At 40.9% G+C, this 15,211-nt stretch overlaps 2 protein-coding genes across 3 annotated transcripts in view; one reads left to right on the forward strand and one right to left on the reverse strand.

Annotated features, from left to right (window-relative positions):
- Positions 1-1,710: 1,710 nt before the first annotated feature.
- LOC138967277 (tetratricopeptide repeat protein 33-like) lies at positions 1,711-6,294 on the forward strand. The gene is made up of 5 exons (XM_070339810.1): positions 1,711-1,827; positions 2,476-2,729; positions 3,542-3,623; positions 4,494-4,625; positions 5,308-6,294. Exons 2-5 carry the CDS (start codon positions 2,503-2,505, stop codon positions 5,638-5,640), a joined length of 774 nt encoding a protein of 257 aa, XP_070195911.1. The 5' UTR covers positions 1,711-1,827; positions 2,476-2,502; the 3' UTR covers positions 5,641-6,294.
- Positions 6,295-6,767: 473 nt separating this feature from the next.
- The window catches only part of LOC138967264 (histone H2A deubiquitinase MYSM1-like), a 31,307-nt gene continuing 22,863 nt past the window's right edge, over positions 6,768-15,211 (reverse strand). For both annotated transcript variants that reach the window (XM_070339791.1, XM_070339792.1), the window contains exons 16-22: positions 14,972-15,158; positions 14,299-14,426; positions 13,420-13,552; positions 12,568-12,728; positions 10,655-12,148; positions 8,945-9,680; positions 6,768-8,722 (exon numbers count right to left, since the gene is read on the reverse strand). In XM_070339791.1, coding sequence (XP_070195892.1) covers positions 11,945-12,148; positions 12,568-12,728; positions 13,420-13,552; positions 14,299-14,426; positions 14,972-15,158 — 813 coding nt within the window. In that variant the 3' untranslated portion in view covers positions 6,768-8,722; positions 8,945-9,680; positions 10,655-11,944. The remainder of the gene's footprint in view (positions 8,723-8,944; positions 9,681-10,654; positions 12,149-12,567; positions 12,729-13,419; positions 13,553-14,298; positions 14,427-14,971; positions 15,159-15,211) is intronic.

The raw sequence follows: 15,211 nt of genomic DNA on the forward strand, positions 1-15,211 counted from the left end.
CAACATGCTTTGGATTTTGTTGTTGTCAGTGTTATAGTTATATTTAACTATAACACTGACAAAAAAAATTTCCAAAGCATGTTGGGTCGGCCTGTGGCCGTAACCAGCAGCTCCCCAAGATTGTACGTCTTATCAATACTTACGACAACTTTCTACCCAGAGCAAAGTTCCCGTAAATCAGCCAGCTGCTCATCCAAAAACAAGATGATGGAGGGGGACAATTTTATGGCTCTTCCTCACGGTTCGAGGGTGACTATTCATTTCCAAGTTTCATCCTTTTTGCGGTGGCTGTCCTCTCTGCTCTTTTTCGTTTCCTCTGGCCGGGTTTCTTTCCTTTTGTTGGTGTTCCAGTGACGTGGAAGCATGATGAGCTGCTCTGAACAGAACCAGGGGGCCTGACAGATTGTCTGAGAGTCGCAATGTGCTTTCTTTTCTGTACTTCTGTCATGGCAACCCATAAGTTTCCTTGCAGCAGTTTGTGCGTATTGTGTGGAGCCAGTTGAAACTCTCCACGGCCAATGATGGCGCGTGCTATTTCCACTTGTTGAGCTTTGGCCAATGTTCTCAGCTTATTGATCAGGTCAGGAAGCTCTCTCGGTTTCCACTCAACCATGTGCTTCAGCGTATGGTTAAGCGACTCAGCATTATTGTTGGTCCAATGCGTGTCTTGTAGTTGGCCATTCCAGTGGAGCTTCAGGACATGGTCATGGATCTGCTGCGCTATCCTGTTGAGATAGCGTGTGTCTTGTTCAGGCCACATCGTTGTCAGGTTTTCCAATCTGACATCAAATGTGACCTCGTCCGATGAGTTTGATAGCCCTTCTGCTCCAAAGAGTTGGTGAATCAGTAAGTTCCTCTGTCTGGAAGCAACGCCAACTTTGTCTTTCAAGTGTCTGGCAACATTTTTCTTCAGATGGAGTGTGCACAATGCCAGGCTGGAGTTTGGAAAAGCACACTGAATTGCTCTTGTAATTGAGAGAGAGAGAGAGAGAGAGAGAGAGAGAGAGAGAGAGAGAGAGAGAGAGAGAGAGAGAGAGAGAGAGAGAGAGAGAGAGAGAGGTATGATACTGACTTCACATTCGATACTAATCCGATTTTCAGTGTCGTCGCAGCAGATGCCACATGGCCACGTCTGTTTCCTTCGAGGCATTATCATGGAGTGTTACAGAATGTAGCCAAGTAAAGACCGTGGCAATGCCGGGTATGTCATTAACTCGGGTATACAATAGAGTGAACTGTTTTATTGACTCATACTGTTTTATTATTCGCTTGTGAACAGACGCTCACTCAAAAGAAAAAAAAATTAAAGAGAGAGAAAGAGAGAGGGTTTGTTTCGGTGCAACACTTGTTTTTTGTCGTCGTAACTCGGGTATACAATAGAGTGAACTTTTTGAGTGAACTGATTTATTATTCACGTGTGAACAGACGCTCGCTCAAAATAAAAAAAATCAAAGAGGGAGAGAGGGTTTGTTTTGGTGCAACACTTGTTTTTTGTCGCCGACCGTCACCGACCGTTGCCGACCGTCCGACCGTTGCCGACCGTCACTTTCAACCAACCGAAGGATGTACGTGAATACGGAAGCGGAAGTAAGACTCGACAGTTTCGAAAGTAGAAACTGAAGTTTTTCAGACTCTCATTTCTCTCTGTCAGCTCAACTGGTATTGCCTAGGCGACTAAAAAAAACCCAAGAACATCACTAAGTTCAAATTGAAACTTAAAAAAAGCAGACTGGAAGAAGAGATCTCTTTATAAAATGTCTTTACATTCAGAGGTTAAAAGGGAGTTCACTCTTCTGGCATGTCCAGTGTTGATGATTCGTGCATGAGGTTTGTGTTTTGCTTCCTAATCTGACACAGTGCATGTATTCAAGTTAGTTAGTAGTCACCAAGGTTAAGGAGGGTAGCTTCTTTTTGATGTAATTATGTTTATTGCTAAAACAATCAATCAGCATCAACTGTGTTTGCAAAACTATAGTTAACCCAAAATAATTGCCAAAATAACAACACTACAGCTATACACAATCATCGAACATCACAAAACAAAACAACCACACACACACACACACACACACACACACACACACACACACACACACACACAAGTTGTTCTTGTTCTTGTTCTTGTTCACACGGCACACATCACACACACACACCCTTACACACACACTAACACTCATGCACCCACTATACACACACACTGACACACACACACACACACACAGAGACACTTACACACACACTAACACTCACACACTACACAAACACACTAACAATTAAACACACACACAAACACACACATGCGCACACACACTGCGACTATCACACACACATGCACATTAACAAACACACACACTAACAAACACACACACGCACGCACACACTAACACGCACACACATACATAATACATACCTCAGCGTTATCAAGTACAAATATATTTCTAAGTTTTCTGAAAGCCTTCTTTATGGTTGCTTCAGTCTGCTCAGAAAATCACCGCTTTCTCAATGACGACGTTTGGCTGGAAGCGGAAGGCAGGATCTGGGGTGGTGCGCAATGCTTCCCAGGCGTTTGAACAAGAATCCAAAGACGAGGACCTGGACAACGAAGTGACGCGCGGGGAAGTGGACTGGTTGACCCTTGCCCCGAAGAAACGAATGATCAGTCTTGAAGATGCCAAAGCCAAAAGTGAGCGTCTTCGAGAAGAAGGGTCAATCCTTGCTCACGCAGAAAGGTAAATTAAGAGAAATATTTCATAATATTAGTCTTTAGTCTTCCTTTTACTGACAATTCAGTGTGAAAGCTAAGCTCTGTGCAGTGAGCTTTGTGAAGTAGTCTAGTAGACTTCGCAAATTCGACTTTGTCCAATTAATACCAGGCTGAAACTGAAAGGATCAACAATTCCTGACGTCTTGTGCTGTTCTCTGCAATATTGCTGATTGTTTTTCAGTGCAAACGGCAGGAATGTCATTTGGTATTTGCAGGCAGCATAACTGATTTCAAATCGTCAAAAGCTGTGCTGTCATATCAGCAAACTTTTTTTTCGGTGGGGGAAAAGGGGATATCAGAGACTGTCTTTGACTTCGGAAAATTGCACACACTTTCATGACCATTTATGGCAAATTTGCTAAAGAGAATGAATCCTAGCAACAATCCTGCAGGGTCACTTTTGTGGAAAAAAAGTAAAGCTTTATTACAAAGTCTATTATTATTACTAATTTGATCTGTACTTCAGGTGTATAATTTAGTGCGATGGATGTAACACTGACATAATTTTGGTTTTGATTGAATTTCTTTTCAACATCCTAATGATACAAGTATGCAGCCACAAAACATTAAAAAAAAAAGAAGAAAAAAAAGAATGGTACGTAATTATTTTTCTTTACCAAATTCAAAACATTGTTATTTAACAGGGCACCTAATCATGTCTATGTGGACAAAGAAAGATGGGATACTCTTTACAAATATTTTAACAAACTATTGTTTGTATAATTTAAGCAGATTTTTTTCAATCAAAATTTGTTCTCATACTTATACTTGCTTCAGATATTGGGAAGCCATCAAGAAATGGGATGAAGCCCTGCTGCTCACACCTTCTGACAGTAAGATGCTGGAAATGAAAGCACAGGTAGAATTTTACATGTGTGTGTGTGTGTGTGCATGTTTGTGAAAGTGTGTGTGTGTGTGTGTGTGTGTGTTCTTTCTTCTTCAGCGTTCCAGAATTTTTTCTGGTTACGTGTGAGCTCGTTTGCCCATTTGGGTTCCCCACACTATGCTCTGAAAGCATAGTCAGCTCACTCCGCTTTCGTTGAGTAGGCATGCTGGGTATTTTCGTGTTTCCATAACCCACCGAACTCCGACATGGATTACAGGATCTTTTCCGTACGCACTTGGCCTTGTGGTTGCGTGTACACACGAAGGGGGTTAAGTCACTATAGCAGGCCTGCACATAAGTTTACCTGGGAGATCGGGAAAATCTCCACTTTTAACCCACCAGGCGGCAGCGACCGGGATTCGAACTCACGACCTCCCGATTAGGAGGCCGACGTCTTATCACCATGCTACTGCGCCCGTCTGTGTGTGTGTGTGTGTGTGTGTGTGTGTGTGAGCGAGTTGTTAATCTGTTTCAAAACTTTACAAAATGGGATACTGGGTGAGAGTGGGTCTTGAAGTTTTTTAATGACAGTCTCCATGAAGAAAATATATGAGAAAGTTTGGCCATAAAGAAAGCAAATGTCTCTCTTGCTGTCTGTAAATCTAGTTCTATTGCAGTTTATTGTTATTCAATCTGCTTTTATTTGAATTGATTGTGATCAGTGTGGCCATTATCATCTGGTTTTATTTCTGTCATTTTTTTAATTTGTTCGTGCAAGCAAATGGTTGTGTGTGTTTGTTAGTTGGACGTATTGTTAGCGTATATGTTTGTGTTGGGTGCAAACAATGTTAAAGCGTGTGTATGTGTCGGGGGTAAATGTTACGAGTGTGTGTTTTCTGCCAGGCACTGATGTCAGTGGGAGAGGTGTTCCCAGCGGTGCAGACAGCCCAGCAGGCGGTGAAGGCAGACCCCACGTGGTGGGAGGCACGCCAGACTTTGGGCCGAGCTCAGCTCAACCTGGGAGAAGTTAAAATGGTTTGTGTGGAGTTTTCCCCTTTTGTTTGTATTGTTCTATTTTTTGTCACCTTTGTTTTATAATAGCCGATGTTCAAAAATAACTCTGTCGGGTTTGTATGGGTTGTGAAAGAGTGAATGCCCTTGCTTTTCCTCTGACAAATACATTCACACGTGCTCCTGTCCACGTGTTTCAGACACACCCCTCGCTGGTGATTGGCCCCTCCAATGTTTGTCCTAGTAAAAGCAAGGGTGTTTACTCTTCCACAACCCATACTAACCTGACAGAGTTATGTTTAGAATTCATCTATTTTCAGTACATTGTACTATCTTTTGGAAAAGATTTTACTTTGGACATTTTACTGATTGTATGTTATGATACAGAGATTGTATCAGAGATCATAAGTCAGAGTAGTTGGATGTCACTGCTAACGTACTTATCATCATTAATCATTAAAAAAAAAGAAAAGAAAAGTAAACAATGGTTGCCTCGTAATTAATGCCATTTCACTATTAGAGTGGACGTCCACAAATCTGAGGAAATGAGGTCCGAAAAAGGAGCCTTAAGACGGATGTAAATTTACAGAACAGAAAATATGAAAAATCCAGGGGATTGGGGTGTGTGTGTGTGTGTGTGTGTGTGTGTGATAAAAGTGCGGTTCCTCTGTACCCTCAATTGACCAGCAAAAACTTGTGTGTCCAGGCTGTCCGCAGTTTCAGCAAGGCGGTGATGCTGAACCCTGCAGACAAGGAACTGTGGGAAGACGATCTCTTCTGGGCGTGCTCCGTCAGAGACAGAATGACGACGGTGAAAAGCACAGACATTGCAACGACAAGCAAACCCTCGTCGGTTTCAGTGAGCGTGGTCGCAGACAGTGTTTCCAGTGATTCAGAAGAGGAGGCTGCTTCAAAGTCGAGTGGAAGTGTTGTGCTGAGGACAAGTGTTAGTGCAGGGGAAGACCAGGTTGAAAGAGACGCTGAAGAGACAAAGAAGGTGCTTAGAGTGCCGCCGAACTATGTGCATTTGAGAGGATAGTTTGTGCTTGTTTTACTTCTGTGTGTGTGTGTGGGGGGGGGGAGGAATGGGTGTGTGTTTGTTTGTGTGTTCAATGAGACGCCAAAAACACACAAAAGGTGCTTGGAGTGCCTCCAAACTATGTGCATTTGAGAGGGTGGTTTGTCCTTGTTTTACTTCTATGTGTGTGTATGGGGATGGGAAGGGGGCTTGGTGTGTGTGCTTGTGTTTGTGTGTGTTTGGGCATGTGTGTGTGTTTAAACAGACGTTGAAGAGACACAGAAGGTGCTTAGAGTGCCACCGAACTATGTGTATTTGAGAGGGTAGTGAATGTTTGTTTTCCTTCTTCTGTGTGTGGGGGGTGGGTGGGTTGGTGGTGTGTGTGTGTGGGTTTGTGTAGGTGCTTGTGTATCTGTGTATGTGTGCTTGTTTGTGCATGTGTGTTTAAAGCGACGCAGATGACACACATAAGGTGCTCTGAGTGCCTCTGAACTCCATGTATGTGGATTTGAGAGGGTCGTTTATGCTTGTTCTCCTTTTTGTGTGTGTGTGTGATCGTGTGTGTTTGTGTGTTTACTCGTTCACAAAGCTAATTATGCTTTAATTCAGGCAAAAAGTCGACAAGTGCTGAGACTTAAGTTGTGCCCAGTCTGCGTCATTAAAGTTTAGATGGAAGAGTCTTGTTCTGAAAGAGCATTTTTTTCTTGTGGAATATACCACCTCACAGTTGAAAAAATATGCAACACAAAGATTAACACATACGCATTTCATATACATGGACAAGAAATAGCTACTTCATGTAAGCTATGTGTTTGTGTGTCTGGGTGTGAAACGTTGTGTGAATGTTTGATGACTCTTGTGTATGCCTGTATCAGTATGTGAGGCAAGATTTGCAATGTCTTGCTGTTAAAATTGCTCATAACCTGCAAATTTATAAACCTTTTATTCATATGTGGCTGCGCAACATCTGACTTATAAGTATTTGATAAATGAATGAGGCAGGAGGTATTACAAACTTGTGATAATGTGAACTTGGAATCACTTTTCACTTGTCTTCGACCCATTTCGTGAGATCTGCACATCATGCACATGTGCACATCAGTTATTTTCTCTATTGTATAGAATTCAAAGAATATTGCAACACAGAATAAATATCTCTGCATTTAATAATCTTCAATAAACAATCACTTGTACAAACAAAACGAATCAACATGAATTACACCAACATATTGTTAAGCTATTTCAGTTGCAAAAATAAAGTTAAACTAAAATTCACATACAAGTGTTTATCATGAACACAATGTCGGCAAGAACAGTACAACAATATGTACAACAACATGTGCAGAACACTGAGTAAAAAAAGAAAAAGTAAATACAAAAATAAAATAAAAGGACATTGATACCACCAGAGATAATGGTCAGACTAGCAAAAAACTGAGAATGTACAACAATGCATTATGCCACTTACAACATCGCACACAATCATCCAAATAGCAAATAATCTCAATGCATTAAAAATTCAGTGACACTGTAATTCTGAGTTCTTGGTTGATGTGCATGAAGTGAAACTGAGTGCCACCCAAAAGGGGGGAATGCAGTGGTGGTTTCGGATTGGTTGAAATTGAGTGTTGTTGTGATTTCAACCAGTCAGACCCCGCTGGTTTTGGCACCCTGACCCAGTTTTTGGTTTGTGCACCCCAGCCCTGGGCCAAGGTGCACAACAAAGTTACCAACTGGGTGGGAGCCAGCTGCCGGGTGGGATTGGTCAACATTGACCCAACGGCTGGCTCCCACCTAGTTGGTAACTTTCATGTGCACATCAGTCCGGGGAACCCTACTTCATTTATACACAAAAATCAATACAGCACCAAACAATTTGAGGTCAATGCTAAACTGTGTCAGCAAGGTACAAACTTCAACCAACACAAAAAGACATCAATTTGTTCAAGGAGATGAAATAAAGACATGCACAGAAGACAGAATGACACCTTCACAAAGACATTCAGTATTTGCATAAATGATATGAGCGGGTTTGTATCTTCTATACATGACTAGAAACAACATTACAATCCTACTTTCCCAAGAAATCTCATGATGGTAATTCTTTACGAATCTGGTTAAAATGAGCAAAAACCATAATCTTTCTAAACATAGAGTGGCATTTTATTTTTTTTATTTTTTAAACTTTTTTACCTTCCACCGATTGGGAAGGGATGGGGGTAGCAGGGGAGGGGAGGGGAGTAAACACGCCACTTCCACATTCTGAAGGTTATTTTTCTTTTATCTTGCTGAATTATTTAACGTAGGGACACACATTTTTGAATGCAGTGAAAGCTATGCGCAGCCAATCTCCTGGCTTCTTAGGCAAAAAGAAAAATTGAAGTAACAAGAGATCTTTATTTGGATATGACCCTTGCTCTATTTTTTCCCCCTACACTTATTCATATTTGCCATTATTCAGTTAGCCATCAGAACCCTGTACATCCATGTAATGTCATATAAAGACATCTGAAATGCCAGTTGTATGTCCTGACAATAACTGAATAAGTTATAAATCCCTGAGGAAGCTTTGGACAAAACAACGGAATACTTTTAATAGAACACCATTGAAATAAACTTATCTCAAATAAGCTCAATGAGGTCACAGCAATACAAAATGCATACTGGCCAAAAATATACATACACACTCACACAGTTTGAAATAGCCTGAAAAGACTCAATGCCTGTACCAGCTACTAAATGCAACATTCCCATATTCACACAGTGTGAAATAGCCTGAAAAGACTCCATGCCTGTACCAGCTACTAAATGCAACATTCTCATATTCACACAGTGTGAAATAGCCTGAAAAGACTCAATGCCTGCACCAGCTACTAAATGGCAAAATGCAACATTCCCATATTGTTCAGAACCAGATCAATTGCTCACCATTATCAATTCACATCACACTTGGACTGTTTTCTGGAAGGCAAGCACAGCAAATTACTTATCCTCTCATCAGAGGGGTCTGACATCGCTGATACAGCAGTACCCCCCTTTTTAAGACCTTGATATTTCACATTTTCTGTTCATTGCATCTGTCATTTTACCCCCGTTTTAAGACCTTAATATTTCACATTTTCTGTTCATTGCATCTGTCATTTTATCCCTCGTTTTAAGACTACCCCCTTTTTAAGACCTTGATATTTCACATTTTCTGTTCATTGCATCGGTCATTATACCCCCGTTTTAAGACTCCCCCCTTTTTCAGACCTTGATATTTCACATTTTCAGTTCGTTGCATCTGTCATTTTACCTCCGTTTTCAGACTCCCCATGTTTAAGACCTTGATATTTCACATTTTCTGTTCATTGCATCTGTCATTTTACCCTCGTTTTAAGACTCCCCCCTTTTTAAGACCTTGATATTTCATATTTTTTGTTCATTGCATCTGTCATTTTACCCTCGTTTTAAGACTCCCCCCTTTTTAAGACCTTGATATTTCATATTTTTTGTTCATTGCATCTGTCATTTTACCCTCGTTTTAAGACTCCCCCCTTTTTAAGACCTTGATATTTCACATTTTCTGATCATTGCATCTGTCATTTTACCCCCATTTTAAGACTCCCCCCTTTTTCAGACCTTGATATTTCACATTTTCTGTTCATTGCATCTGTCATTTTACCCCCGTTTTAAGACTCCCCCCTTTTTAAGACCTTGATATTTCACATTTTCTGTTCATTGCATCTGTCATTTTACCTCCGTTTTCAGACTCCCCATGTTTAAGACCTTGATATTTCACATTTTCTGTTCATTGCATCTGTCATTTTACCCCCGTTTTAAGACTCCCCCATTTTTAAGACCTTGATATTTTAGATTGTCTGTTCATTGCATCTGTCATTTTACCCCCGTTTTAAGACTCCCCCCTTTTTACCTTGATATTTCACATTTTCTGTTCATTGCATCTGTCATTTTACCCTCGTTTTAAGACTCCCCCCTTTTTAAGACCTTGATATTTCACATTTTCTGTTCATTGCATCTGTCATTTTACCCCCGTTTTAAGACTCCCCCCTTTTTAAGACCTTGATATTTCACATTTTCTGTTCATTGCATCTGTCATTTTACCCCCGTTTTAAGACTCCCCCATTTTTAAGACCTTGATATTTTAGATTGTCTGTTCATTGCATCTGTCATTTTACCCTCGTTTTAAGACTCCCCCCCTTTTAAGACCTTGATATTTCACATTTTCTGTTCATTGCATCTGTCATTTTACCCCCGTTTTAAGACTCCCCCCTTTTTGACTCACATGCGAAGCAAAAGTGAGTCTATGTACTCACCCGAGTCGTCCGTCCGTCCGTCCGGAAAACTTTAACGTTGGATATTTCTTGGACACTATTCAGTCTATCAGTACCAAATTTGGCAAGATGGTGTATGATGACAAGGCCCCAAAAAACATACATAGCATCTTGACCTTGCTTCAAGGTCAAGGTCGCAGGGGCCATAAATGTTGCCTAAAAAACAGCTATTTTTCACATTTTTCCCATTTTCTCTGAAGTTTTTGAGATTCAATACCTCACCTATATATGATATATAGGGCAAAGTAAGCCCCATCTTTTGATACCAGTTTGGTTTACCTTGCTTCAAGGTCAAGGTCACAGGAGCTCTTCAAAGTTGGATTGTATACATATTTTGAAGTGACCTTGACCCTGAACTATGGAAGATAACTGTTTCAAACTTAAAAATTATGTGGGGCACGTGTTATGCTTTCATCGTGAGACACATTTGGTCACATATGATCAAGGTCAAGGTCACTTTGACCCTTATGAAATGTGACCAAAATAAGGTAGTGAACCACTAAAAGTGACCATATCTCATGGTAGAAAGAGCCAATAAGCACCATTGTACTTCCTATGTCTTGAATTAACAGCTTTGTGTTGCATGACCTTGGATGACCTTGACCTTGGGTCAAGGTCACATGTATTTTGGTAGGAAAAGGTCATGTAAAGGTCAAGGTCAAGCATGTGAGTCGTATGGGCTTTGCCCTTCTTGTTAAGACCTGATTCTCTCAGATTTGTTTAGGTAGTAAAAAGGTGGTCCACTGTACTACTGTGCTATGAGGAACAGCTGCTACTGTGAGAGAGAAGACAGTTTTCATGAAACCGTTTCTGCTTCTTCAACAATGTAATGAAAACAAAATCTTGTCAGGCCCACCCACATCATAGACCCCTGCGCAAAAAGTGACACTGATGGAAAGTCCAAAGAATGGCAGTGAAAACATTAAATACGAAATAAAGTAAACAGCACAGATACTGTGACCCTGGTTTTTTTTTACACCCTCATGATCTACTGTCTCACAACAAAAGCATACGACAGATAAACACATACACATGAATGTAAGCCTTAACGCCTCATGGAACTCAGACTCATATGAAAACAGTACTTAAGTTATAAATAGTGCCATAAACCACAATTCTTCTAAAGTAAAAATGCAGATTTAAACACAATGTGCCTCACATTTAAATATCCCCTTCCCCCTCCTTTTCTTAACAATAAGCTTGAAAAGAATGAGCATGCATTGGTAACAAACTTATATATCGTTTTGTATTTGTTTTCGTTTTCGGTATTGACACAGATTGTGTTCGATAATTCAAACTAAGTTTTCCTTGTTGTTTTTCTCCTTTTCTTTTTTTTCTTCTCTTTTTTCAAAAATGTGTCGCATTGATCATATTCCGCCATGAAATTTCAGGCATGTTTATGTGAGCACTTATCATAAGTTTTAAACTTGTTGTGCTCCTTCTTAATGATGTTGTTATATTATCATGTGTCTGTTTATGAATAAAATACTGTTTAAACAAAAACAAACTTATATGGAATTTTTATAACTGAAAATAATAATAAACAAAGTTGTGCACAAACACACACAATAGTGCATGTCTCTCTCTCTACCTTCCTATCTTTTTTTCATGCATGCGCACACACACACACACATCCACTGAATCATTAACTGGTTTTAGCAAAGGTTCAATTCATACACTTCACTTAACCAACATGTTCATTATGCACCCTGTAACACTACCATGCATCATTCACCAAACCCTTCCCGTCCACTGCATACACCCACCCACCCACACACACAATAGTGCATGTCTCAATATCTTTTTGTCTATCTTTCTCTCATGCATGCACACACACACATTCACTGAATCATTAACTGGTTTTGGCAAAGGTTCAATACATACACCTTACTTCACCAAAATGTTCATTATGCACCCTATAACACTACCCTACCCTGTCTCATTCTCCAAACCCTTCCCGTCCACTGCATACACCCCCCCCCCCTCCCCTATCATAGCTGTTCCTCGTCATCCGTAGGGGGCTCATCGGTTGCCATGGAGGTTACATCTGTGGTGCCTGAAGATGATGCTGGAGAGAACTTCTCCAGGAAGATCTGCTCCAGCCAGTGAAGAACATCCTCCACTTTGCGTCGACTGCCAGGGATGGGGTGCTCCGGGTCGGGGGGTTCCAGTCTGTGCTTCACCGACTGAAGCATCTGGTGAATAATAATAATAATAATAATAAATTACTTTTTTAAGTCCAGATAACAGCTCAATGTTCTTTACAATTCCACTACAACAAATATAAGAACCACACCCGCACACACACACACACACACACAACAGCAATATACAAATCAATAAATTAAAGAAGAAATGTCTAAACCAAAATAACAATAGGACTAAGCACAAAACCCAAAACAGTGCACAAATCCTTTGGGAAAAAACAGTAGTGTAGGTGGGAGTTTCAGTCCATGAATGCAGAAGAAGAAGAAGAATGCAGGTACCTTAGAGAGACAGGTGATGCCGAGAGAGCGTGTGTGTGTGTGTGTGTGTGTGTGTGTGTGTGTGTGTGTGTGTGTGTGTGTGTGTGTGTGTGTGTGTGTGTGAAGAAGAAGAAGAAGAAAGTAAGTACCTTAGAAAGACAGGTGATGCCCAGAGAGGGTTTGTAGACACAGGACAGCGCCACACGACTGTTGTACGTGGAGTATTTTTCCGCTAACTCACTGGCTGGGCCCAGAATCTCTCGCAGGTTGTCTCTGTATGCCACCTCATAGCTGAACTGGTACGGCTGATCTGCATAAGATATACAAAATTCATCATCTACTTGTTATATTATGCCATATACCTTCCAGTTTCATGTCATACTCAGGACAGATATTGCACTGTTATTCGCAGGTACAATGAGTGAAAATATGTAGTGTTTTTCCCTGGCCTCGGTCTTCGATCATTTACGCATACTGTTTTGATCTGATGCATTGTTGTGACCTCAGGCCGGTCGAATGTCTGATAGTTTTGACATAGGAGATGTCTTCCGACACAACAATTTCTTTATGGCCAGGACATTTTAACAAATACATAATTATGTTGTCTTCTGTGTCCAGGAACAACAATGAATATGAATATGCAGCCCTGAAAGTAAAAATAAATGGCATACTAGCCTTTGGCTAGTGATTCTGAACATTTACTAGCCAGAGGGCAAACTTTACTAGCCGAACCAACAATTTGTTTCAGCAACTTTACTCGCATTTGGTGAGTAGATGAACATTTCTACTCGCCAGTTACATGTTTCTACTCGCCATGGCGAGTAAAATACTCACCACTTTCAGGCCTGATAGGTCTAAATATCCTGGCTACAAAAAAAAACATCCATCAATAATTTCTTGCACCAAACACAATCTTTTAAGTCAAAATCAAAGCAAATAAAACTCAGGTTTGGTTGCTGAGTTTTCACCATAAGTTTTGCAAGCAGCAACAGTTTACTTACTGCAAAGAAACTCTTTGGCGACATCATCTCCGATGGTGAGACAGCGTATGTCAGAATTGACGTCGGCATTCTGGGGGCTGTACGGACTGATGATCATTCCAACAAAATGGCTGCCACCCTTCGCAAACCAGTACTAAAACCGACAACATAAATGCTGTTTCCAAATGTGATCAAAAATAAAGTCTGTTACATGCTCTCTTGGAGATAACTTCCCCATCATCTATTGCAACTTGGAACATTATCACCACACACACAACAAGAAGAGAAAATGCTCATACGACTCACCTTTCTCATACCTAATATAAGAAAGGATCTGCCCCTCTAGCTTCGTAAGCGTGCACAAAACTAATGAGTTCCAATTTGATTTATTGACCTGAAATTGATCCCCTCGTGACCTTCAAATTTGTACTAGATCAACCAGACTTTGGTCATATCTGGAGGTCATCAAACTCTAGCAGCGTGCAAAGTTTCATAGGTCCAGTTTTATTAACATTCGAGACAACTTCAAAATTGATATTTTTCATCTACCAAAGACCTGGCCGTCTGGACCATCTAACACTCCTCATTACAAAAACTTTTCTGAATGTTCAGGTGAGTCAAATCCTGGATGTTCCCCAGGACAAGATTTTTTAACTTTTTAAAGGAGATCAAGATTTTTATCAAGATTTGAAGTAACAAATGTGAAAGTTTTGAACTTTTAGAACTTTCTTTTTACATTGAGAGACCTGATTGTAAATAGTTTTAAGCATGGCGCTTGCCGTGTGAACTGATAAAGAAAACAAACTTCTCGAATAGCAATATCAGCTGAAGAGACGATAAAAAATACCAACCAACCAACCAATCAGGTGAGCCAAAAGTTAACCAAGTTGAAAGGCATACCTGGAACTTCTGCTGTGTTTCAATGTCGCGTACGGAGGGGTTGGGTGCGAAGGTCGGATGAGAGTGGTACCAGCCGACCACCTGCATGCCCACGTCTTCTATCTGTTCACTGGCGTGAGTCTGCGACACTGCACACACAATCACCACAATTGCTTCATCAGAAATAAGCTGTAAGCAGTAATTGCCAGATGAGCTAAAGGTAATACTAGTACTACCAACACACACCTTAAACTGGCTGATACACGTTTACAAAGGCTCTTCTCTTTTGTTTTCTTTGATCTGCACTGTGCAAAAAGTACAAACACAAGGTCATAATTTGTCCACTAAGCTTGCACAGTCTAAGGACTTGAAAACACACAGATACAAAGCATGCACTCCCACCTCCCGGCCTCACCCCCACCCACTCAACTTTTTCCTAGCATATAACCACGTCATGTCCCAAATAGACACTAGTTCTGGGGACAGAAAAACCAAGTTAGCATAGCATAGCATGCACTCCCTCTACGATGGTGCCACGCTGCCCGACTGTCTGTAAAAAATGTGGCATGCAACACTCTCACCATAAGGTGAACCTGAGAGCAGAAAGCTCTGAAACAACAGAAGAAGGAGAAGAAGACGCAGAAGAAGACAAAGGAGACGAAGAAGAAAAAGAGAAAAAAAAAACCACACTGACCAGGGTCCATTTCGCACTGCATACCAGTGCTGATACTCTTGCAGGGAACGGCCATGCTGACAGTCAGACAGAGCGAATGTGGGTCAAAATGACCTCCCAGCATGCCAATCACCTCCGTGCGAGAGATGTGAGCGTGGATATCCATCACCGCCAGCGCTGTGCTGAACATTTCCAGACGAAAAGGAGCCTGGAAATGAAAGCGACCAAATAAATTAGTGGTTGAAAGATATATAAAAAAAT

This window comes from Littorina saxatilis, linkage group LG5 (genome assembly GCF_037325665.1).
Source record: "Littorina saxatilis isolate snail1 linkage group LG5, US_GU_Lsax_2.0, whole genome shotgun sequence".
Classification (NCBI taxonomy): Eukaryota; Metazoa; Mollusca; class Gastropoda; order Littorinimorpha; family Littorinidae; genus Littorina; species Littorina saxatilis.